The sequence below is a fragment of the Schistocerca serialis genome, chromosome 6 (assembly GCF_023864345.2).
Source record: "Schistocerca serialis cubense isolate TAMUIC-IGC-003099 chromosome 6, iqSchSeri2.2, whole genome shotgun sequence".
In the NCBI taxonomy this organism is placed as follows: Eukaryota; Metazoa; Arthropoda; class Insecta; order Orthoptera; family Acrididae; genus Schistocerca; species Schistocerca serialis.
In genome coordinates, this window is record NC_064643.1 from 273,654,930 (window position 1) to 273,681,555 (window position 26,626).

Sequence of the window (26,626 nt, forward strand, 5' to 3'; positions counted from 1 at the left end):
GTGTATGTTTATTCATAGTTATTATACATGCCATCATAATGAATGTTGTAGAAAACAAATGTAACTGCGTCAAAATCACCAGGAAATATAACAATTATAGTTTCAGTTGAGAATCAACAGATTAAGAAGTTTGTTTGCTTGGTTGCCATCTTTGTGAACCAGACAATGGGAAAATAACCCAAAACCTAGGTCATAAAATAATAATGCAAAAACTATTTTCATTAATACAAAGTAAACTTAATTTTCAGTGCAGTTCATGTGCCTAGTGAGATCCAAACCTTTTTTTTAAATAAATTCATTCTGATGGGTGAGAGGAAATAACAATGCAAGTGCTTCAGAAACTTCTCATGTGTGTGGCTGCAACTGTAAATATGTACTATCTTTTTTTATGTCACAGATAAAACAAATTAATTAATGTTTAGCACAATATAGTTACAATAGCAGGCCATTGCAACATGATTTGAAAGAATGAAGTTTTACTGTGTTTACTGGAGCAGTCTGGTTCCCACATCCTTTGGTGAGCACTTCTGTATTATGTATATACTGTATTATGTACATTCTGTATTAAGTATAATACATGCAATATAGTAAGCAGATTCACAGTTGAAGGTTACAGTAGTTACACAAAGATCAAGAAATTTCTGCACTGTGCAGTAGCGTGGAAAGTTACATCAAGCAAGTCTTTGGCCCAAAGACTGCAACCTCGCTTCCCCCTACAAACACACACAAATGGATAATGCAAGTAGTTTCTTCTTGTCAAATTGTTTATGAATGTTACCGTTGTTTTCAAACTATGATTTTTTTATAACATACTTCATAATGGAGTTAATGTACTGTGACACTATCCGTATACCCACCTATTTAAAAACAATTCTTCAATCGGCTCTATACAGGATGAACCAGAATTTCATCAACAAATATCTATGACGTATACATGCAGACTGATGCGACAAATGAAAATCTGTACCATGGCTGGGATTTGAACCTCGGTCTCCTGCTCACTAAGCAGACGTGCTAACCACTACGCCGCCCTGGCACAGTGGCTCTGTACAACTGCATGGGCTACCCCAGTACACCCTCCTTGTCATCCAAATTCCCATTCATGCCTCAGTCCACTTGATACTCCTCCTAAAATTGAACAGCATTGCATAGGCTCTCCAACTATATTGGAATAGCACGTCAACATCAAATGAAACGGGGGATCCTGTCTGAAACAAGGCATACATACTTCGATTAAATGAAACTATTTGGATCCAGAGACCTTTTAAAATCTCAAACATCTATGATGTTTATATGCAGACTGAAAGGTTTGTGACAGAATACCTAGATGTAACTCCAAACTAGTGTTTGGTGACTATAGTGCCAAACTTGACAAAGAAAGGCTTTCAGAAGCATGTTGGTAAGGAAAGTCTGTACAGTGAAACTAGTAATTACAGTATGATGATTGCCTAGTTTGCTTGTAACAAGTTAAAGGCCATAAGTACCTGTTTCCCAAGGAAAAATATCTATAAAGGATCCTGGAAAATACCAGGGACAAATGAAGTAAACCAAACAGACCATATATTGGATCGAAGAGGTGGGTAATCCTACCCATAGTGCAAAGCCAGTCTATTACACTGCAGATTCAGAGATAGAAGATCCCACATTAGAGGAGGTACAGAAGATAATTCACTTTCTAAAAAAAGGTACAAAGCACCAGTAACTGATGGAATAACTGCAGAACTGTCAAAAAAGAGGGTAATTGGTTCCATAAGTGAATCCCCAAACATATTTGGAATCAGGGAAGAATCCCAGAGGAGTGGACATTAGGGGTAATTCAAACAATCCATAAACAAGGAGACAAACTCATTGTTCGAATCACTGAGGAATTACCATGCTAAATGCAGCATATAAAATTTTCTCTAGTTATCTACAAAAGGGTAGTTCTGTATGCAGGAGAGATTCTGGGAGAATATCAGTGTGGATTTTGGCCTAATTGGTCAATAACAGATAATTCACTTTCTAAAAAAAGGTACAAAGCACCAGTAACTGATGGAATAACTGCAGAACTGTCAAAAAAGAGGGTGCTGAGGCAAATATGTGCTAAGGCTTATGAGTATAATATTGAGCTTCATAAACTCTGTGTAGACTTCCAGCATGCCTTTGATAGTCTTGACAGGGCAAAAATACTAAATGATTTGCTAATTCCTGGTATACCATCTAAATATGTTTCATTTATCCACTCATTCAATAGTGTAGCATTATTAAAGGAGTCAGACAAGGGAATGCCCTCTCTACAATGCTTTTTAATCCAACTCTTGAAGCAGCCATTCAAAAGCTTCCAATATCTGGTTATACAGACACAAAGTCAACCAAGATATGTGCATATGATGATGATGATGCAGCAATTATTAGTAGAAGAAGAGTTTCACTAGAGAGAACAATACATGAGCTGAAAGAAGCCACATCTAGAGGCCTTTCTATTAACATAACGAAGACTAATTACATGAATTTCACCTTGAAGGAAAATTATAAATTGGACAAACTATCAGCAGCTGGTTTCAATTCTGAACAAGCGCAAAACTTTGAGTATCTGGGCTCTAATATTAACAGGACAAATTCCATGTCCACTGATATAAAACAGCCATCCTAAGTGGTAACAGATGCTCCCAAATGTTTAAGAAATTGACGGCCTCTAGGTTATTAAACCGGCAACTGAAACTTCAAATTTTTAAGGTCACGCTCAGACCAGTTATAAAATATAGATATGAGAAATGGTCATTAATTAATACTAAAGAGCAGGAGCTCAGAATATTTTAACACAGGGTTCTGTACAAGGTCCGTGGGGCAGTTCAGAATAACAATGGTTTCTGGAGATCTACAATGAATACAGAGATAGATTGCCTCATACAAGGAGCTAACATTGTAAGAACAATAAAAAGTAGGAAAATAGCCTGGTTTCTACATGTCCTTAAGGTGGATACTGGATGAACAACTAAAAAGGTGTTTGAATGGAGGCCAACTGGGAGAAGACAGAGAGAAAGGCCATGAAAATGGTGGATATACGATGTGGAAGGAGATATAAAATATCTCAGAGCTTGAGGATGGCAGAGAACTGAACTGGAGAGGGTAGAATGGAGGAAATTTGTTGAAGAGGCTAAGATCCATGAAGGATTGTGATGCCATGAGAAGAAAATATGCTGATTCAAGCATGAGCTAAAATTTGTATGAAGGCCGTGATTCAAACCAGAGCCTCATGCTCATTAGGCAGATGCAATGAACACTACACACCCTGGTGAGAGGCTTTGCACAACTGCATGGGCTACCCCAACACACCTCCCTCCTCAATCCAAATTCCCATTATGCCTCAGCCCACTTGGTATTGGTGAAGGAGGTGTCTAGGATAGTCCACGGAGATGTGCAAAGCCATTGTGCCAGCACGGTGTAGTGGTTAGCACATCTACCTAATGAGCAGGAGACATCTACATCTACATTTATACTCCGCAAGCCAACCAACAGTGTGTGGCGGAGGGCACTTTACGTGTCACTGTCATTACCTCCCTTTCCTATTCCAGTCGTGTATGGTTTGCAGGAAGAATGACTGCTGGAAAGCCTCCGTGCGCACTCGAATCTGTCTAATTTTACATTCGTGATCTCCGCAGGAGGTATAAGTAGGGGGAAGCAATATATTCGATACCTCATCCAGAAACACACCCTCTCGAAACCTGGGCAGCAAGCTACACCGCGATGCAGAGTGCCTCTCTTGCAGAGTCTGCCACTTGAGTTTGCTAAACATCTCCGTAACGCTATCACGCTTACCAAATAACCCTGTGACGAAACGCGCCGCTCTTCTTTGGATCTTCTCTATCTCCTCCGTCAACCCGACCTGGTACAGATCCCACACTGATGAGCAATACTCAAGTATAGGTCGAACGAGTGTTTTATAAGCCACCTCCTTTTTATGTTGCAGTTTCAACTCTCTAACTTGAAAGTCAAACTGATGACATTATTCATGCCGATCAGCGTGTGACTGTGGAGATGATAGTTTATAAGATTCAAGTTAGGACTGGTAAGTTCATAACATTATCCGTAGCAAGCTGAAATATCACAAAACATGTCACGATGGGTCCCAAAGGAGTTGACGTGACTACACAAGGAAACAAGGTTGAGAGAGTGCACAAAGCTAAAGGAACATTCCAAAAGAGAAGGTGAGCACTTCCTCAACAAAATTTTAACTTGTGATGAAACTTGGGTTCACTATTATGAGCCAGAATCAAAAAGACAAAGCATAGAGTGGAAGCACACCAACTCACCTGTCAAGAAAAAATTCAAAACCCAAGCATCAGCTGAAGGTCCAGTTTTTTGTGATTATCTTGAAGAGCAGCATACAATGAACAGCAAGTACTACCCGGATTTGCTTTTAAACAAGGTGAAGCCAGTCATGAGAGAGAGAGACGTAGCGGATCTCAGAAGAGAGGTGTGATTCTCCAGCAAGACAATGCATTTCCTCATATTGCTCAACTAACCCGTGAAACCACTAACAAAATGGGCTCGGAAGTACTGCCTCATCCCCCTTGTAGTCCTGATTTAGCACCTAATGATTTCCATTTGTTTTGTGCACTGAAGGATGCATAACATGGGAAGAGGTTCCAAGACGAGGACGTGAAAATGTTTGTGAGAAATTGGTTCAAACATCAAGAAAAGAAGTTCTTTGCAGCCGGAATAAAAAAGTTTGTAGCCAGTTGAAACAAGTGCATAAATGTTCAAGGGGATTATGATGAAAAGCAGAAAAGTATTGTTTCGTAAAAACAAATGCTTTTTTCTCCAGACCAATTTGTCTTTTTAATTATTGAATGACTCTCATATTTCATAATGGCTGTAGTTGCTGCATTTCCAGTTCCTTTGGACATTGACACTCGGAATAACATTGACACTGGAATATTGCAATGTTTTCAGGGTGCAAAAGGAATTCTTCTTATTGATTAAATAATAAAAGCTAGTATAATAACTGCTGATTACTATGGATGTTTACTGGACCCAATGGAAATAACAAAATGGTATGGACTGGAACAGTAAAAATATTTTTGTTTCAATCAACATAATGTATGTTTTGCTTTTAGGGTTCCAGCATCAGCTGGTAACAGCCAATATCCCATGGTGACATCCTATCCCAAGGCACACTCATTTCTTAGTTAGGCCTATGTGATTCTTTTCTGGGGGATCAAAGACACAACATACGTATACAGTTGTTAACCTGCAGAAAATTGCTGTAAGTATAATAACTAGAACAACAATCATCCACCGGGAATCTTTACTTCACCGAGAAAGCACATCTTAGGGAAGCCTTTTCTAAGTATTTGCTTAACAGTTCTACACTTAACCATGAAACAGGGCCTGTTTGTACTTACATTTACTAAGGAAAAACAAAAAAAAACTCAAAGTAGCATTTTCTATCAGGAAATAAAACTGTATAATGAACTGCCCAAAGAGATGAAAAAGATTATTGCATCAAAATACATCTGTTTGAAATAGCTGCTAAAATGTTCTTCATATGTAATGTATATAACACAATCAGAGATTACTTTATGAATTCAAACTTGTGGTTAATAAGGAAAGGTGATAACTGCAACACCTTGTGATATTACAATACTGTAATGCTTTTGCTCTAACTGCATGATAGTAATGTCCTGTTGTTTTCCCTAGTTCAACATCTCACTCATCATGAATGAATATAGCTCAGGGATGACATGGAGCTGTGCATGCATGACACATGGTAGGATGTTTGTGGTCCTGGAGTCAGTTTTCTGGGGGAGGGGGGGACTGAAGAGAATGCAAGGGGCACAGCAGCATGTTTATGGTCCTGTAGCCACCAGTGAGTTTATGTAGCGTGTGCAATAACAGTGTAAAGAGAAGTGAAGAAACAGTGCAAAAATATTTTCAAATTACAACTTACCTTGTGCAAACAGTGTATGAACAGAAGAACATACATGTCAATGATAGTGAAATTATGGGATCTGAATATGAACTGCAGGAATCCATTCATATATGGCACCCTCTGGCATTCATCATTCCCAACAAATAAAGTCATTTGTGGTTGGAGAATGCTTTAAGACCAATGTAGAGGTTACATCACACTTCAAAGAGTGTTTCAAAGAATGGAATATTCACGATGAAATGTAGCAATATTGTGGAAAGGAAAGTTGCTACTCACCATATAGCAGAGATACTGCGTTGCAGATAGGCACAACAAGAAGGCCTTACTGGCTGAAAGTTATATTTGTAACAGTCTTTCTGTTGTGTCCATCTGCGACTCAGCATCCCCACTGTATGGTGAGTAGCAACTTTCATTTCACAATTTTGTTAAAAGGGTGTTTCGTAGAATATCCACAGTCATATTTCACAGCTTGCACCTACTAAAAAAAAAAAGATATGAACAAAGTGGATTGACCTAAAAGGTGACTAAATTGAAAAATGGACTTCACACTTGTCTTACCCTCAAACTCCATTATTTTCTTAGCAGTTCCCTCCAATTTGATCTCCTTGTTTTTTCATGTCCCATTTGCAATTACTACTCCCTCTAAACTGCCTCTAGTAAGCTTTAACAGTCCTCCTTCCTCTATACTGCTGTCTTCTTTACTTGCTCAGCCTCTCTCACCATATCACCCCACCTTCCCTAACCATAAAATCATCCACACTCATTTAAAATCTCTATTTTTGATACAAATGAGGGACACAAGTTTTAAATCTAAGTTACAGTCCTTAACACCTTGTTACAATATATACTAACACTGAGTTTTTCCTCTCCTCCTTAGTGAATGATTTTATTTTCTAATACAATGTTCGTGTTCCACATAGGATCAATGAATACTACAGATATCTGTATTGCAAAACTAAGTCACCTGTGGCAGCACTTTGACATTCTTTGCCACAGGAGTTTAGCACGATCGTATCGCTGATGTACTAGAGCATAATCTTTGTCGCTGTTGGCATAGTGACTTAGAGTTGTTTATGTTTATCGTTGTGTCTTCGAGTGTGAAAGTAATAAAAGTTATTCTGAACAACTGTGTATTATTCTATAGTGTAGGCATACCAGAAAGTCGCCACACACCTATGTAGTCCACTGTTTTGAGATTTAGATGTGCTTCGTATATCTTCTCTCTACGTTTATGAGGTCTTTGCTACATTACAATCCTGAATTATTTGCATGGAATTATATTCGTAATGTTTACAGAATAACAGACAAAACGAATTCCATATTTCCACTTATGGCTTTAAGTCTGCATCCAGAATCTACAATAAATGGTTCATAGTAAATTGAAATAAAGTAATTTTACAGCACTGAATCAATGTTAGTTATTCATCCTGTTTCCATACATACAAAGAAATCTCAAATGATTAAAATAATATTTAAGAAAGATAATTCACAAATTTTGGCATGGATTAAATGAGCTGGCTCTGAGCACTATGGGACTTAACATCTGAAGTCATCAGTCCCCAGCATGGACTACATAAACTGAAACTTAATAACTTTTTTACAATAATGTGTAGTGCCTCATAATTGTATTATAAAGAAACAGGTCTATTATAAATAAACACTGTATACAATCATACCGTAAATCAGATCTTGACAAGTCACCTGCTTGCAAAATCAGTTATTTGAATCAAAACAAAGAATATAATAAAACGACCATTTTAAGTTACTGTGATCATGATACTGTCTTGCAGAAACTGTTCTGTAATACAACTGAAATATAGAGCACAAGAATAATGCAGTATCCCCAGCATAACCTAAGGCAGTATGCAAAGAAATTTGGATGCATTGGAGCCACGTACGAAATGACAATAATATCAACAACATTCGTGACTACCACATTCCATATCACTACTCTCATTCCTCATAGGCCTACTTATGTGAAACCAATTACGATTCTTTTCTGACACAATACTGGCACATTATCCGATTAATAACCTCGAAAGTAACAACTGTTACGACGATTACTTGAACTAGAAATGTAAAATTATATTCGCAAAATTTACAAATTATGTCAAATATTGAGAAAAGGTTATCGAGAAAATATCGTCATTAAGAGTATCACTGAATTCGACAAAAAACATTAGTTTTATTTCTTTATATCGTTCGTAAAACTCAGTGCTGGGGGCTGAGATTTTTCTGGACGTCAACGAGACAGCAGTAGCACTCTACAGACGTTTTAGATTTGTGACCTTAAATGCTTCGATCTACAGCTAATCTGAAGTCAGTCGCTAAACTTCATATGGCAAGATTTCACAAGATGTCCAGGCACTTCGCCCGTGACATAATATAAATGGAGCATTAGAAGATCTAACAAAATCACTTGCATGTGTTTTCCGTCTAACTTACCTGTTGCCTTCATTTGAACTTCGCCAAATCCGTCTCTGTACACAGTCAATTTTTCGAGAAATTAAGTAAACAGAGAGTACACCACTCTTTGATAACACACCTAAATGCTTGAACTTTCGTGTGATGCTAATTTCCAAGTAATTGTCCAAGCTTATTGTTGGAATAAGGCTAGTCAACGTAATTATCCTCTGATCCATTGTTTCTATACACTTGTGTAAATGTTTACAAACAACACTCACGTGCTTCTGTCAAGTTTCGGTGCGAGTCAGTTGTCAAACGTTATACCAACGTAGAAAATGTAACGCGAGATGTCGATCATTGGCACGAGAGATCTTCAAGATGATCTAACATACGCTATGTACAAGAGCGTCAAGTTAACAGTTCACTCTTGATTCAGGCTGGAGACAGGTTTTGAAACGAGAAGAGGTACTGGATACCAGCTACTGAAACGGGATACCTCTCCTTTTCTTATTGCTTATATACTGTTTCACCTGTCCTGGATGGGACCGTGACACCCTCTACGACTTCTGTTTTTGTTTTATCGTGAGTGGTTGTTACGACTTACTACAATCTGTAAAAGCTGATAAAACAATTCTTCGTAACTGTTTTCCAAACACGTACCGTCACAAACAGAGAAATCTAATTTATTATTTTAGAGGTAACAACTCATGTGCCACACACGTCACTTCTGAATGACATAACATCATTAGTTGGGACTTTTTGTGAGTTACTAAAGGTATTTAATAGCGACGATCCTAAAACTGTATGAAACAAGTTATGTTTTATTGGTTTATGATACAGGATTTAACAGTTTTACCTATGGTGTATAATAAAACTAAGTTAACCAATTGCAGGATTTAAAAAGTAAGCAATCTCGCCTAACTACGAAAAACATAAAAAAGTTCTCCAAAAAAAATTCCGTGAAATGTTCTTCGTGCAGCCTGCTGTTAATTGAAACAAAAGATGGGACTACGATCACTTCTGATTTACCACTGTTGTGATACGACTCATTGGCAAACACCACACTTGGTAGTCCACGGCGGTCCTACGATTTTAGCAGACTGTGTTTAACACGGCGTTGAAGTGTGGTAAATTTTTTATGTGAAAGATTCTAAGTCGCTCCGTATTTTTAATACCACATTATACTAACAGTTTAAATTCATGGGCGGGCAAGTTCTCTGTTCAAAGTGTGTCAAGAGCATACCGTTTCAAGGTAAGATCATGTCTAATAGGGAAGGATGGGGCAAAACGGGTAGCGGGACAGAACGGGATGTAGGTTTTACCTCCGCGGTAAGTGGTGCAGTCCGTCGGAATTATCAGAACATTGACATCGTTCCTTGAGTGTGTCTTGTGTTATTGCGGCCACTGCCTAGTATTCTGTCATTGTTTTGCAATTGGTCAGCATTCTTTCATCTCGTGTAAGTAGAAATGATATACATTTAGATAACATGCTGTATTATTATTTCGGAGTGTACGTTATGAGGTTCTTGTTCCGTTATATTACTTAAAATATTTGAATTACGTTTGCTGTCAAGACCTCATAACTGTAAAAATATGCTTGTGGGGCAAAACGGGTGGGGCATAACAAGGTTTTGCCGCCCTACTTCGTATTTGATTGCATTTTATTTATTCTGATGGATTCCTTTTTCGGTTCTATATTTCAGAATGGTAAGAACGTATAAAAAGAAGACGGAAAGATAACTTTGGTGCAGTGTATCTGTGCAAGAAGCAGTTCAGGCGATTGTGAATGGCTATATGGGATGCAGAAGGGCAGCTACTGAGTTTCACATACCCCAGACAACTTTAGAGCATCACCTTAAGAAAAGAAGGGAGATCCAGAGTACGAAATTGATAAAAAAATGGGACGTTTTGTATGTATTTTTAATGAGGAGAAGGAAGAAGATCTTGTGCAGTATCTAACAAAAATGGAAGTTCAGCTATTTGGAGTTGCTCTTGATGAGATGCATGAACTTGCATTCCAGTTAGTCGAGCATAATAACCTCCGTCTTGCATTTTGCAAAGAAAAAGCAGGCACAGACTGGGCAAGAGGATTTATGTCAAAACACCCTCATTTAAGCCTAGGAAGACCTGGAGCCACATTGGCAGCTCATGTAATTGGTTTGAATCAGGTGGCAGCAAAACAGTTTTATGACCTTTATTGCCAGGTAGTAGACAAGTTCACTGCTTTAAAGGTCTTCCACTGTGACGAAAGGGCACTAACTGTGAGTCATAAAGGCCACTCCAAAATAACAGCAAGAAAGGGATGTGGCCAGGTTGGAGCGAGAACATCAGGTGAGAGGGGAGAAATGGTGACAGCCGAAAATTTGTGCCTCTACTGTTGGAACATATGTCCCACTCATGCTGCTCTCTCCAAGAAAACTGATGCAACATGAATTCCAAACTGTACTTCCTCCTGGCACTTCTGCTCAAGTTCACGAAACAGGGTAGATGATTAACAGATTTTTTACAGTCTGGTTGAAAAACTTCATTTCGTTCACAGGAGTGACAAAAGAAAGACCAGTTTTGCTTCTTCTGGGTGGACATTCAATGCACACAAAAAGTTTGACTCCAATTGGTCTAGCACGGGAAAATGGGGTGGTTCTGTTGTTTCTTCCACCACATTGTTTTCATAGACTACAGCCACTGGGTGTATCATTTATGAAACTATTGAGCAAATATTACGAGGACAAAGTACGAAAATGGCTAAGATCTAATCCTGGAAGAGTTATGACCTTATTTCAGATTGCTTGTCTGTTTGGTGCAGGTCATGTGAAAGTTGCAACAATGATCACTGCTATTTTTGAATGGGTTTCTGCAAAATGGAATCTGGCATGTTGATAGGAACATGTTCAGTGATATGGATTTCCATCGATCTGCATCGACAGATATTCAACTACCCAATGTGACTGAAGAACCACCCTCAGTATCAATCAGCAAGGAGACTCTGACTTCAGTATCTGATGACAATATCAGAAACAGTTTTGCCATTTCCTACAGCTGTACAAAGCGCTAAACGAATTTCAAGAAAACGAACCACCATCTTAACGTCATCCCCATACAAACGAGAGATCCGAGATGCTCAGAATGGAAAACAATCTAAGAAAAATGTCAAATGTTGCTTGGATTTACCACAAAAATGTCCCAAATTTGCAGGAAGAAAAATAATATCCTCTTCTAAGTATGGCAAAAGCAATGAGAAGGCTGGTTCTGTTCACCATACACGTGATGATGAAGATGATCATTGTCTCTATTACCATGATTTTTCAGAAGAAGGATGGAACAGATGCTTTTCAAGCAAGAAATGGGCCCACAATACATGTGTGGGTGTTGATACAGATGACGAGGATGCCACACACATTTGTGCATTATATGAATAGAACTGATGATTAAATTTGCATTTTATAAGGTATATTTGACATTTTATTAAGAAAAGAAAAAGGTACCCCATTGTGTCACACATATGAGGCAGAAAAGGCCAAAAGACATTTTCATGGCAATTAATTGATTTCAAGAGTTGCAAGTCCCAGATGTCCATGCTAGACATGTCTACATCTACACTCTACAGACCACGTGAAGTGCATGGCTGAGGGTACATCCCATTGTACCAGTTATTAGGGTTTCTTCCTGTTCTGTTCACATACGAAGCATGGGAAGAATGACTGTTTGAATGTCTCTTTACAAGCAGTAGTTATTCTAATCTTATCCTCATGATCCCTGTGTGAGAGATGCATAGGGGGTTGTAGTGTATTCCTAGGGTTATCATTTAAAGCTGGTCCTTGAAACTTTGTTAGCAGACCATCTCCCGTTTGTCTGCATCTGTCATCAAGAGTCTTATCTCTGTGATGCTCTCCTGCAGATCAAACAATCTTGTGACCATTCGTGCTGCCCTTCTCTATATATATTTAATATCCCCTGTTATCCCTATTTGGTACTGGTCCCACATACTTGAGCTGTGTTCTAGAAAAGGTCAGATGAGTGATTTGTATGCAGACTCCTTTGTAGACTGGTTGCACTTCTCCAGTATCCTGCCTATAAACCTATGTGTATAGCCTGCTTTACCCATGATGTAGCCTAAGTGATAATTCTATTTCATATCTCTACAAAATGTTACACCCAGTTACTTGTATGAGTTGGCCAAGTCAACAGTGACTCACTGATATTATAGCCATAGGCTACTATGGTTTTTTCTTTTATGAAGTGCACAGTTTTACATTTTTGTACATTTAAAGAAAGTTGCCAATCTTTGCATCACTTTCAAATCTTATCAAGATCTGATTTAATATTTATGCAGCTTCTTTCAGTCAGTACTTCATTATAGATAAATGGATTGTCTGCAGAAAGGCTGAGGCTACATTAATATTGTCTGCAAGGTCATTAACATACAACATGAACAGCAAGGGTCCAACATGCTTCCCTGTGGCACACCTGAAGTTACTTCAGTATCTGACGATGATTCTCCATCCAAGATAACATGCTGTGTCCTCCCTACCAAATAGTCCCCAATCCAGCCACAAATTTCACTTGATAGCCCACATGATCGTACTTTGCACAATAACTATATGTGTGGTACAGAGTAAAAAGGTTTTCGCAAATCAAGAAATACCACATGACTACCTTGATCCAAAACTTTCAGTATGTCATGTGAGAAAAGTGTGAATTGGTTTTCACATGTTCGATGTTTTCAGAATCCATGCTGATTGGCACTGAGGAAGTCATTCTCAAGGTACTTCATTATGTTTGAGCTCAGAATGTGTTTGAAAATTCTGCAACAAATCGATGTCAAGGATATTAGACAGTAGTTTTGTGGATCACTTCTACTACCTTCTTGCAGGCAGGTGTGGCCTGTCTTTTTTTCCAGGAACTGGGCACAGTTTTTTGTTTGAGGGATCTACAATACCTTACAGTTAGGAGGTGCTAACTCAGCTGCAAATTCAGTATAGAAACTGACATGCGCTCCATCAGGCCCTGGAGCTTGTTCAGTTCAGGGGCGGTTCTAGAAGTAGGTAAAGAGGGGGGGGGGGAGCTAGGAGCTAGTTGGGGGAGGGGAGGGGGGGGGTTGGGGAATGGAATGTCGCTTAACAAAAGGAGACCTGAGATCCTCCACCGACAAATTGGTAAAATTTGGGTTTGCTTAAAGTAGTTTTTGGTAACTGTTTTGGAGTTCAGGGTAAAAGAAACTTATTTTCACATAGGAGTTTTTATAAATTACATAAACAATAAAAAAGGCCAACTTACAACAAATAAGTTTTCATTAATTTTCTGTATACAGAAGGTGACATGAATGTAAGAACTTGAACTTCACATGAATATAAAAAAAAAATTCTGCAACAAAATTCACTATTTCCGTCTTCTGCCCAATCTGTCATGCTCATGCGTCTCTGTTTCTTTTTACTGAATATGTCAATGATATTTTCAATGCCCATACCTCTTTCTTTATGGATATTTGCAAGAGCCAATCCATTTAGTCTCACCTGCCCCATTGTGTTACACAAATAAGTCTTTATTCGTCTCAAAGTAGAGAAGCCTCGTTCAGGAGTGCTTGTGGTGACAGGAATAGTCCCAAATATTTGTAGTAAGACATCTACATTTTCGAAAAACTGCTTGTCAAAATTCATTAATGCTTCAGTTACTGTTTTGGGTATTTTACTTCCATAAACCCACTTTTTCTTCCATAGTTTCAGCTCTCCTTTCATTAAAAGAGAAGAACTCTCCCAAAACTGTTCATATTTCTCAGATGCCTGGATCACGGCGTTCTCACTGTATTTTAAACATTATGCAGGAATAAGACCTCCAAGTGGTAATATGGTGCGAAAATCTTTGGGAAATCTTGTTTCCAGCTCGGCAATAAAACGATGCACGACAGGTAAAAATACTCCAGAATGAGATTTTCACTCTGCAGCGGAGTGTGCGCTGATATGAAACTTCCTGGGAGATTAAAACTGTGTGCCCGACCGAGACTCGAACTCGGGACCTTTGCCTTTCGCGGGCAAGTGCTCTATCAACTGAGCTACCGAAGCACGACTCACGCCCGCTACTCACAGCTTTACTTCTGCCAGTACCTCGTCTCCTACCTTCCAAACTTTACAGAAGCTCTCCTGCAAACCTTGCAGAACTAGCACTCATGAAAGAAAGGATATTGCGGAGACATGGCTTAGCCACAGCCTGGGGGATGTTTCCAGAATGAGATTTTCACTCTGCAGTGGAGTGGGCACTGATATGAAACTTCCTGGCAGGAGTGCTAGTTCTGCAAGGTTCGCAGGAGAGCTTCTGTAAAGTGTGGAAGGTAGGAGACGAGGTACTGGCAGAAGTAAAGCTGTGAGTACCGGGCGTGAGTCGTGCTTCGGTAGCTCAGTTGGTAGAGCACTTGCCCGCGAAAGGCAAAGGTCCCGAGTTCGAGCCTCGGTCGGGCACACAGTTTTAATCTGCCAGGAAGATTCAGGTAAAAATACTGTTTGCCTGAAGTATTCCTCGGCGTTAGAAGCAGGAACGTTCTCTTTTGGTTTGTGCTAAAATAGTTCTTGGCATTGCTATTACACTTCCAATATCTTCTGCCAATTTAACAGCATCTTCAAGAATACTTCCGAATTCTATTTCCGCATCCGTCCTTATATTGCTGAACACATCAAGCACATCATTGATATTATTTAAGGCAATTGTTAAACCCATTTCAGGACTTTGGAGCTGTTCGCTTAGTCTTAAAGAGAAGCAATCTACTGCAGTTGCTAAAGCTACTACGAAGTCTCCTCTTCGGTCAGCAGAAATAAACATACAAGCTTTACTAGCCGTTTCTACATTGGTTTCACGACTACTTGAAAGTTCGTCAAGCAAGGTCACGACCGGGACAAATAGCTCCTTGAAAGTAATAAGGGTATCGTGTCTTTCCACCCATCTTGTTGGACACATTGCCGTCAACTTTGTTTTCTTTGACTCTGTGAACGGTAGCCGCGCTATAGCTTTCTATAGGGATTTTTTTCTGTTTGTAGAGGCAGACAAGAATGCTGAAACTGATACTACAATTCAGCCCCAGTGTCTTGAGTTATTCATGGATGGCTTCTGCAATCGAAATGCCTGTAGTTGATTTAAGCTCAGTAAAACTCAGAAAGTCGTCTTTGGTAACAAAGGTCTCTATGTCAATGTACCTAATACAAAATGTCATCTGTTCCGTACTGGTGTCATCAGTTGTTTAATGACACACAATGCTAAAAAATTTAGCCTTTTTCACATTCCTCGGTATTGAGGAGCGAATAGTATCACCAATGCAATGTATGACTTGGGTTTGGACTGTGTTACTTACCACAGAACTGTTTCGGCCACATGTACTGAAATGATGTTTTAAGTCTTCATCTCCAGCATCCACACGAAAAGCCAAAAGACTCAGAATCAGTCCATGTTTTCCGACTAGAAGATTTTCAGTTTTTTCCTTATATTAGCTGGGGAATTTAACTGTGATCATGACGTCCTCGTAAAGGTAGGTTATTTCAAGCACACAGGACTAAAGTCTTTCTAATAGGCCTTAAGCGTTCCCGGTTTTCTTCCATAACTGAAGATATCTCGGTATTGAGGACAACAGCAATACTTTTTTTACTTGATTCCATAGACTTGGTGAACTCTATGCCTTCTCCGTGGAAAATTTGTGATATTTTGTGTTTTCATGATGACGAAGATCTTCTACAGACTTTTTGTGTTTGACCAATGGTTCTTTTACCAGTGTTTTCAATGTCTATAAAAATAAACTAAAAATGTCTTAAGTAAAGGATTAAGTAAACAAAAATTAGTGCAAACACCAAACCTTGTAAGCACTCGAAATGTTAGCAACATAGACACTTTTGCTGAAAAACCAAGCCTGAATACTATTTGAATAATTGTGTTATTGTATCTGAAGTGTTTCCGATTGAAACCGACATCTCCAAGTTATTCATGTTTTTTTACCAGGCCAGTTAAAGATTTCAAATATTTACATTAATGGGAAGCTGTAATAAGTAACTGGGAGCTGATTCTGGCACCTGAAGGATAAAACAGAACACATGCAGTACAAAATCCACCACGCAACATTTTACTGTATGAAAGCCAGTTGTACTGGCTCATCCATTCATGCTTTAATCTTCGGTTTTGCTTCCCTTGTACTTGAGTAGGAAAAGAAAAGTTTGCGGGAGGCTTCCAAGTATTTGTTTAAAAACCTAAGCTTCTCATCATCACGTAATGCTCCTTTAATAGCCCTTCCTATAACTTATGTGTCATAATATGTTTCAGTCCTTTCTGGTCTTTCTTCCTGTGAATTAAAAATGCTTTAAATGTATTACGTACAAGTTGCTCAACACGAAAGTATGTAGCATTATTTACACATATAAATAATTTTAATTTATTATGACCACTAAAAGTCACAATTTGTCTTCAAAAACATTAACATTACCCCATATCCTTAGGTCTTGCCCTCTCCCCCTACAAACATTCGTATGGGCGCCCTCGGTAAACAGTATTGAAATGGTCTTGTGTATTGACTTGCTTAATGAAGGTACTAACTGCAGCAATTCCATACAGTAATGGCAAAAAGAAAATCTCAGAACAGTGAAGCAGTAAAGAGTAAGAAAGCAGACAACAATGGCTACTTCAGACAGTGTTTCAGCTACCTAATGTTACCGGCGCCCCGGAACAAGTGACTGACGTCTCCCACCTTCTACCAATTCCGGATTGTCAAGATACAGTTTACACACTGTAACTCTTATTTGTTTGTGGAACTGGTCCATGAATGGTATTTATGAGTCCAAAGATGCATAAAATCTAAGTTTATCTTAATTTAGTGGCCTCTGCCTGGATATTTTGTTTGCAAATGTTCCTACAGAAAGGCTTAAAAATTTAACATGACATTAGCGATCTAAGTCAGTGAAAGTCGTTGGTTGGTTCCACCCTGTGGCATCAGTTAGTCGTAGTCAGATTAATAACAGCAAAACCAGGAAAGATCCGGCATCACATTACTTACTGCACACCTATAAGCTTTCTTCCAGTAGTCTCAAAAACTTTTAGAAACTTCTGAAATGCTCTCACATGCTTATAGACTATTATTGAAAGTTAGCAGATATTGTTGAGAAAGAAAGCTTTGAATAATTTGTAAGGTGGCAGAATAAATGAAGGTCAGTTCCGCTCGTTATATAAGAGCTTTATATATCGTAACGGGAAGGTGAATATGACACCTAACTTAATTTGGTGGTAATGAACAAATTTGCCTATAAGTAAGTAATGCAAAAGGGATGACACTCAATCGACGGTATTAACACACCGATCATATAATGCATGTCTATGAGCAGAAGGTTAGACAAACAGCGAGAGGAAACGTTTTGGTTTGGAAGCAACAGCGAGGAGAGGCGTAGGCCACATCACAGAGAGTACCGCGGAAAGCACGTAGGGCGCATCCCAAGGCGGGAGTCAACGAATGACCGACTAGGTGACTCAGACGGGAGAGCAAGTAATGGACCACCAGATGGAGAGCGGAAAAAAGCTTTAAAAAACTGCGTTTCGGAATTCCAATGATTACGAACAAAACCAGTGACGCATTTGATCATGTGAAGAGCAAGTAGTGCAAACGTGATGGACACATGTAACTTTTTAGGCGTCTAGAGCGGGCACAAAACGTCCGATTGGCGGAAACGCACTAGGAAGGAGTAAAGTGCCGAGATTTAGATGCAGTTTAATGGTAGAGAGAATTTCCACAAACTAAGAGGAACGCTCCTATTGGTCAAAAAAGCCATGACATGAACGAAAGAACCCAGGTGGGGAGACAGTTCCGGCTGCGAGAAAGACAAGACGGAAATTTTCGAGGACCCTTCTCTCAACAGGCGTCAAGTGCAGAACAGGACACATAAGGCTCTGTACGACGCAGAGGAGAAATTTGTGTGAACACTGCATTCACAGCGGCTGACATTCAGCTAGAAATTAGCTGTAACATTGTTTAGCTCCAACAGCGGAGAAACGAACCAGCCAGTTAGTTAATTGTTCTTGTGAGAACTGAGAGGGCGTTATAATGTGCATGGTGCTCCAGCCATGCGCTTGTATACCTCCATACTCCAAGACAAGGGATGAGTACTTGTTTCCTTGCATAACCAGAAACATAGGGAAAGTTTCTGCTGGAAAATTCAGCGAAGGTTTAATGAGTTTTATAGGAACTTCAGAGGAAGAGGGCAGCCATGCATATGACAGTTCATCGCAGCTAAGGTAAATACCGCGTGCAGAGGCGTAAACTTGTTGGTTCACCAGCTTGTGTCCCCTGTTAACTCGAACGACCTTGGGTAATCTTTTGCTCGACTTGTCACAAGACTAACCATCGTCCATAGACTTGATTGTCATCCTAAATAGTACTGAACTTTGAACCAGAATCGGATGATTTATCGTAGTACTAACCAACATTATAACGTAATCGTAGGAATAATTTTGTGAAGAAACTTATAGTTAAAATTTAATATTGTTGTGTTTAGGAGTAGTTAAATTTCAGAGGACAAGATGCGTCATTTTGATAACTGTCTTGACATTGTCACATTGTAAACTGTGTAAAAGAGTGTATATCTGTGAAAAGTTTGCAACATTAAACAAATGTCATTACAGCATACACAATTGTGTCCTCAGTCATAGAATAAGCAACCACCATCACACATCTTAAAAATGTTGTCGATGCTATTAATACCTAAAATACATATGGCCAGCTTTAGTAAAAAAATACAAGAATAAAGTGTTATTTTTCAGTACAAATTATTTAAATAATACTGGTTTGTGCAAAAAATATATTACCTCCTTATAGACGAATGGCGTCTTTAAAAAATGACCTTACTTTTTATGTTTTCAACCAGTTATATTCTTACCATTAGTTATCGATTAAACATAATAGCGCTAACCTTACTTAATTAAACTAACAACTACTTGTAAAAAATCTCAATAACATGAAGAAAGTGTTATTTAAATTCAAGAAGATATGACTCTTACCAATTGTTTTGTGTTGTCGAAATTGTAGACTCTAGATGCACAAGCCTGTGACGGTTACAATTCTGTAGCGCAAGCTTCAGGTTCCTTACGAGAGTTTTTGGCCCTACGCTCAGTTTTTCCAAAATAATCTGTTAGCTTGCGAGTCATTGCAGCAACGTCTTTAATCACCCACACCAATCTCTAATACACTATTTGTGGTGTCACCGTCAGACACCACACTTGCTAGGTGGTAGCCTTTAAATCGGCCGCGGTCCGTTAGTATACGTCGGACCCGCGTGTCGCCACTATCAGTGATTGCAGATCATGCGCCGCCACACGGCAGGTCTAGAGAGACTTCCTAGCACTCGCCCCAGTTGTACAGCCGACTTTGCTAGCATGGTTCACTGACAATTACGCTCTCATTTGCCGAGACGACAGTTAGCATAGCCTTCAGCTACGTCATTTGCTACGACCTAGCAAGGCGCCATTATCATTTGCTATTTATCTTGTGATGCATGTACCGTCAGACCGATGTTCACCAATTATGGATTAAAGTTAAGTATTCCAGAAGCTATGTACTTTTTTTACTAGACTCAACTCCTTTAACTGTTCCAGACCTCACGCCAGCCTGCGTGAGCTTAAACGCGTGCCTTTCGGCTACCTCCTAGTGGCTTGGCTGTCTTACCAAGTCACAACAGTTTGGCGCCAAGGATTGGCGACGAGCCAATTCGCGTTTGTACCAATACAGACTGATATACTTGTGTAATGGCTCGCCACAATCCCCAGATGTACTGTCCGAATTTTATCGCTTGCAGAATCAGCAGACGCAGGCCTTATTGGATGCCCTTGGACAGCTCGTCCAGGGTCAACGTGCAATGCAAAACAATACGGCAGCCGCCGCTCCACCGCTACTGCAGCCACAACACGCTGTTGCACCAACTTTTCGTCCTTTTGATGCTGCACTGGAAAGCTGGACGGAGTGGTCACGCCAATTTGGATTCCATCTCGCCGCCTACAGAATTCAAGGTAATGAGCGGCAGCCTTTTCTCCTTTCTTGCGTCGGAGTGTCCACGTACCGTGTGATAGTCAAATTGTTTCCCCGACACGATGTAGCAACTCTGTCCTACGAAGAAACTTTGTCTGCCTTAGATACATATTTCAAAGAATCAGTTAATGTAGTTGCCAAATGGTATACGTTCTTTCGTACAAAATGTACGGCCGGTCAGACTAATAGAGAGTGGGTTGCAACCTTGCAAGGCCTTACTAGGGATTGTGCTTTTGAGTGTGAATGTGGACTCCCTTATTCAGATACTATGGTACGTGAAGCAATTGCACAGAACATTTCTGATGTTCATATACGGGAACAGATTTTGAAACTAGTCAATCCCTCCCTTCAACAAGTGATAGACATATTGGATCGGCAGGACACACTTGACTTTGCTCAGGAATCGTTTGAAACTTCACCGGCCGTGTGTCACATTAACCGGCCCGCCGGGCGCGCTGCACGGAACAGTAAACAGCCCTCGCGCCCGTCCACGCAGCTGCCGCCAAGCTCTCAACCTTGTGTGCCGCGCAAGCAAACAAATGCAGTGCTAAAATCATGCCCGCAGTGTGCTACTAGACATTCGTGTGAGAATTGTCCGTCACGCCAGGCTATTTGCTTTTTTATAATAAAAAAGGACATGTTCAAAGTGTTTGCCAGAAAAAGCTCCGATCGGACACTCACATCCATTCCAGGCCCTTTGCTTCACGCCGGAATCGGACTCGAACCAAGAATACTCAGGCTCGTGAACCGTCGCCCATGGAAATTCACATAGTTCATTCCACTCCACCCAGTGCCACTCTCTCTCACAGTGACTGTGTTCGTCCCACAAATCGTGTGTGTCGACATCGCCGGAAATCCCGTCAAGTCGCAAGTGATTCTGTACCAGTGTCAGTTCACGTTGCACGAGACAGTCGCTCTTGTCGTCAGCAGGACAATAAACTTTTTGTAGATTTGGACATTCACGGCAAAGTGATCCCATTCCAGCTCGATACCGGAGCTGCAGTTTCACTGATCAATCAAGACACATACAAACAGCTGGGCACCCCTCCGCTGCATGCCGCAAATGTTAAGCTAACTACATATTCAGGTCACGGGCTCCCTGTGTTAGGACAGTGCAGCCTTCTTGCAACATACAAGGGACAAACAAAACTTGTGTCATTGTACGTCCTTCGTTCTTCTTCTGCAGTGAACTTGTTTGGTTTAGATTTATTTCAGTTGTTTAACTTGTCTATAGTCAATCAGGTCCTATCAGTGAACCAGACTGTGCCTTCAGACAGTGTTTCTCGTCTATGTGAAGAGTTTGCAGACATTTTTGCACCGAGCCTTGGTTGCGCTAAGAACTATAAAGCACATTTGGAACTGAAAGTAAACGCGCAACCGAAATTTTTCAGAGCGCGCAATGTTCCCCACGCATTGCGTGATGAGGTCGCAAGAACATTAAACGATTTGGAATCACAAGGTGTAATTGAACGTGTGCAGGCTTCTCTCTGGGCATCACCCTTAGTAATTTTGCAAAAACCTTCTGGAAAATTGAGACTTTGTATGGACTTCAAGGCAACAGTGAATCCCCAACCAGTGACTGCAACTTTTCCTTTACCCCGCCCGGAAGATCTTTTTGACAAACTGTGCCCGGGTAAATATTTTTCGAAGTTGGACCTAGCAGATGCGTACTTGCAAATACCAGTGGACGAAGAATCCCAGCGCGTTTTGGTGGTTAACACGCATCTTGGTTTCTACCGATTCAAACGAATGCCATTCGGGTGTACATCCGCCCCTCCATTATTTCAGCAATATCTACAAACTGTTTGTGCGTCGGTCCCTACTGCAGCAAACTATCTTTACGATATTGTGATCTCCGGAAAGACGGAAGAAGAACATTTAGCCAATCTCAGAACATTATTTCAGGTCTTGCGACAAAATGGTCTTCGCTTGCGGAAGGACAAATGAGTGTTTTTTGCTCGTGACTTACCCTATCTGGGCCATGTACTCAATGCCCAAGGCATACATCCGAGTCCGGAGCACCTCCGTGCCATACAAGACTTGCCTTCGCCGCAGAATTTGAAGCAGCTCCAGAGTGTGCTGGGAAAAATAAAGTACTATCATCGCTATGTGCGCCACGCCTCTTCCATTTCAGCTCTGATTCATCGCTTACGCCGTAAAGGTGTTCTGTTCGTCTGGACGACGGAATGCGAACGCGCCTTTCGCCAGTTGAAATCGGCGTTGCTTTCCAATACTTTCCTTACGCCATTCGATCCCTGGAAGCCCCTTTTGTTGATGGTGGATGCATCGGATTTCGGGATCGGTGCTGTGCTTGCGCACAAAGATGGTTCGCACGATCGCCCTATTGCCTTTGCGTCCAAATTGCTCTCGTCTGCACAAAGAAATTATTCACAGATCGAGAAAGAAGCTTTGGCTCTCGTATTTGGTGTTACAAAGTTTCATGATTTCTTGTATGGTCGTCACTTTACCATCATCACAGACCACAAACCTTTGACATCGCTTCTTCATCCGACCAAGCCTGTATCTCCACGTACAGCGCAGAAATTCATTCGCTGGTCTATTCTCCTCTCGCAGTACCGCTACGATATCTTGTATCGGTCCACTGCTAAGCACAGAAACGCCGATGCGTTGTCCCGTTTGCCTGTTGCTGAGGATAGACCATTCGATTCTTCCGAACTTGCTTGCATGTTCATTGATTCAGAAACCGATGACGTGGTCGAATCGTTTCCGATTGATTTTCGTCGTGTAGCTACAGCCACAGCTGCTGACCCTGTCTTTGCTACCGTTCTGCGTTTTGTTGCTACGCAATGGCCCTTGTCAAAGTCATGGATCGAGGATCCGTTGGTTCGCCATTTCTTTGCTCACAAGGAGAGACTTTTTGTACGACGTGGTGTTTTGCTGTTGCGTTCTGATAATGATCAGTCCAGGGTCGTGGTCCCACGTTCGTTACAGTCCTCTGTCTTACGGCTTCTCCACCAAGGACATTGGGGTATAGTGAGAACGAAACAACTTGCTCATCAGCACTGTACTTGGTTCGGAATCGATGCTGCGATTACGCATATGTGCTCTTCTTGCATGGCGTGTGCCGAACAACAATCCGCACCGCCGCGGAAATTCTTTGCATGGCCAAAAGCCACTTCCCCTTGGCAACTCTTACACATCGATTTTGCTGGTCCGTTCTGGAATGCTCGATGGTTGGTTGTTGTCGATTCCTTCAGTAATTTTCCTTTTGTTGTCCGGATGTCTTCCACGACGTCATCTGCCACCATCCAAGCGTTATCGGCTATCTTTTGCATTGAAGGTCTTCCACAGACTATTGTTTCCGACAATGGCCCACAATTCATGTCCGCAGAATTTCAGCCATTCTGCAAGGCCAATGGTATTCAACATCTGACGTCCACGCCGTTTTCGCCACAGTCAAACGGTGCCACTGAACGTTTGGTCAGGACTTTCAAGTCACAGATGTTGAAGTTGAAAGAGTCGCATTCTCGGGAGGACGCGTTATTGCTCTTTTTGTCCTCGTATTGCTCTCAGCCCCGAGATGGTCGTTCGCCGGCTGAGCTGCTTCATGGTCGCCCTCATCGCACCTTGATGTCTTTGCTACATCCGCCGCATCAGGTTCCTGTGCAGCGGCAGACACCTGCTTTTGCCCCAGGCGATCTTGTATCCTATCGCAACTATCGAGGTTCATGGCGTTGGATCGCAAGGCGCATTCTTCGCTGCCTCGGCCTCGCTATGTATCTGGTTTTGGGGGCCTCTGGTGAGGTGCGTCGGCATCTAAATCAGCTGCGCCTCTGTCGTCGCACGGGATGTGCCGGTCCCCGTCTGCTTTCAGTGACAGTGCCGTCCGGTCAGCGCCCTGGGGACCCATCTACTGGCTCGCCTCAGCCCCAGGTGTTACCGACGCTGCTTTCCATTTTGCCCCATGGCGACGCGCCGCCGCCGCCGCCTGTTCTTCCGCCCGAAGTCGCTGCAACCGCCGGGCGCCTCCCTGGGTCACGCGCCGCCGATCGCTTCCCGTGACCAGTTGTCCTCCGCCATGGAAGTCTTGTCCGCTCCGGACCATATGTCGTCTTCGCCCGTCGGGTGCTCCGGCTCGATGTAGGTCGACCCTTCGGCCCCTCCTGTCTCTCTACGGGCGCATACACCGCATGTTGGCGTGCACCCTGGACTAGGTTGTCAGGCGTTTCCTAGCTCCCCTCGTACCGAATGGTAGGGTGCGGGTGGCACAGCCTCGCCTGTTGTTAGGCTCCCCACCTCGTCGCATATGTCAACATGGGGTCCTCCCCACGGCGGGCGGAAGCCTTATAACACAACCGTACGCCGATTTGCGGGGGAGGAATGTGGAGTCACCGCCAGACACCACACTTGCTAGGTGGTAGCCTTTAAATCGGCCGCGGTCCGTTAGTATACGTCGGACCCGCGTGTCGCCACTATCAGTGATTGCAGACCGAGCGCCGCCACACCCCAGGTCTAGAGAGACTTCCTAGCACTCGCCCCAGTTGTACAGCCGACTTTGCTAGCGATGGTTCACTGACAATTACGCTCTCATTTGCCGAGACGACAGTTAGCATAGCCTTCAGCTACGTCATTTGCTACGACCTAGCAAGGCGCCATTATCATTTGCTATTTATCTTGTGATGCATGTACCGTCAGATCGATGTTCACCAATTATGGATTAAAGTTAAGTATTCCAGAAGCTATGTACTTTTTTTACTAGACTCAACTCCTTTAACTGTTCCAGACCTCACGCCAGCCTGCGTGAGCTTAAACGCGTGCCTTTCGGCTACCTCCTAGTGGCTTGGTTGTCTTGCCAAGTCACAACACTATTATTTCAGAAAAAAATTGACACTTCACGACGCATGATTCGGTCGCACTACTGAGTTACACACTTCAGTAATACCAGTAATGGTAATCGCAAAACAAGTGTTCGCTGACAGCACGTGGAAGAGTTGGAAGGACAACCGACTGTTTGTAACAGTCGATTGTTTTTTCGTCCAGTCGATTTCTTCACCCGGTTTCAGCCGTTATATGAATTTTACTCTCATTTTCCGGGTTTGAGTTATCTTATTTACATTCTCTTTCAGAATTTTCGGTTATCATATCAATTTTTGGTTGGTTTTTAAAGTTTAATATCAGATGCTGCGCTGTACATTTATGTATATATATAAATGAATCGTCACCTTTTACCACGTTTCTGAAATATCTATGATCAAAGTTGTAAAGATCGTTTTGAAACACCTTCTATTTTCCTCACTTCTTTATTGAGATAATGAGAAGCCGCCAACAATTGGCGATCGTATACGCCGCGACGTTGCCCGCTCGCCAGACAACTGAATAGTTTAAATATCATTTGCCTTCTACTAATTGAGCTGTATTAAAACGGACTTAATTTACGTTCATATTCCTTACTACAAACGCGTGCTATGTTTGAACACGAACGTCTCTATAATGCGGTTTCACAAATTCCTGTAAGTCTTGTGTGTAGTTTATATCTACTGGTCGATAGATGGCGCGCGCCAGCTGGCGTTGCGAGTGCTACAACAAGTCTATGTATTAGAGTTGTGGCGATTCGTGAATGAGTCGTTCATTTGAACGTCTCTAAGTAAAGAATCGTAAATCGAATCGTGATACGGACGAATCGTCGTTCAAAAGAATCGTAAGAACGATTGCGTGTTTCCGAGTTGTGACGATTCCAAGTTCCAACGATTCATCGATTCTTGGTACGCTCAAGGAACATAGAATAAAAAAGGTATGCCAGATTGGCTTAGTGCGCTCTCATTGGTCAGCGACTTGTTACGTCACCCGGCAGCCAGACGGCAGCAGTCTCCGTTTGTAGAATATGAGAGATTGCAAAATAATTGTTTTCACATCTCTTCTCTTCTCATATAACTTAAAGTTTCGTGCTCACAGGGTTGAACACACTTCATGTTAATATTATATACAAGGTTTCCGAAAGAAATGCTATAAATATTAATAGCAATGATGATATATCGCCACGCGAAACTAGTGGCCGATGTTCGCATCCGCATTCATGCTCGTGTTTTAGGCATCTGACTACGGTAAATGTTTTACAATTGGGTACTGCCTATTTTACACATGTTTTTGTAAATAAAAAGATAGTAATCTTCGAACTTACCTTACAAAGCTGATGCAGAAGCTACGTCGAAGATGCTGAAGACGACGCTGACCAGAGCCGATTCTTCATTGCCGAATTCCGTTTCATTGCATCAATTTTGGCGCTTTTGTTTAAATGTCTAATCCGTATAAAAGTT

At 41.3% G+C, this 26,626-nt stretch overlaps 1 protein-coding gene across 1 annotated transcript in view; it reads right to left on the minus strand.

Moving 5' to 3' along the window:
- The window catches only part of LOC126483618 (spatacsin), a 410,710-nt gene extending 402,148 nt beyond the window's left edge, over positions 1-8,562 (minus strand). The window contains exon 1 of the mRNA XM_050106663.1: positions 8,360-8,562. Within this exon, the coding sequence (XP_049962620.1) occupies positions 8,360-8,556 (197 nt within the window). The 5' untranslated portion in view covers positions 8,557-8,562. The remainder of the gene's footprint in view (positions 1-8,359) is intronic.
- Between the last annotated feature and the right edge of the window lie 18,064 nt (positions 8,563-26,626).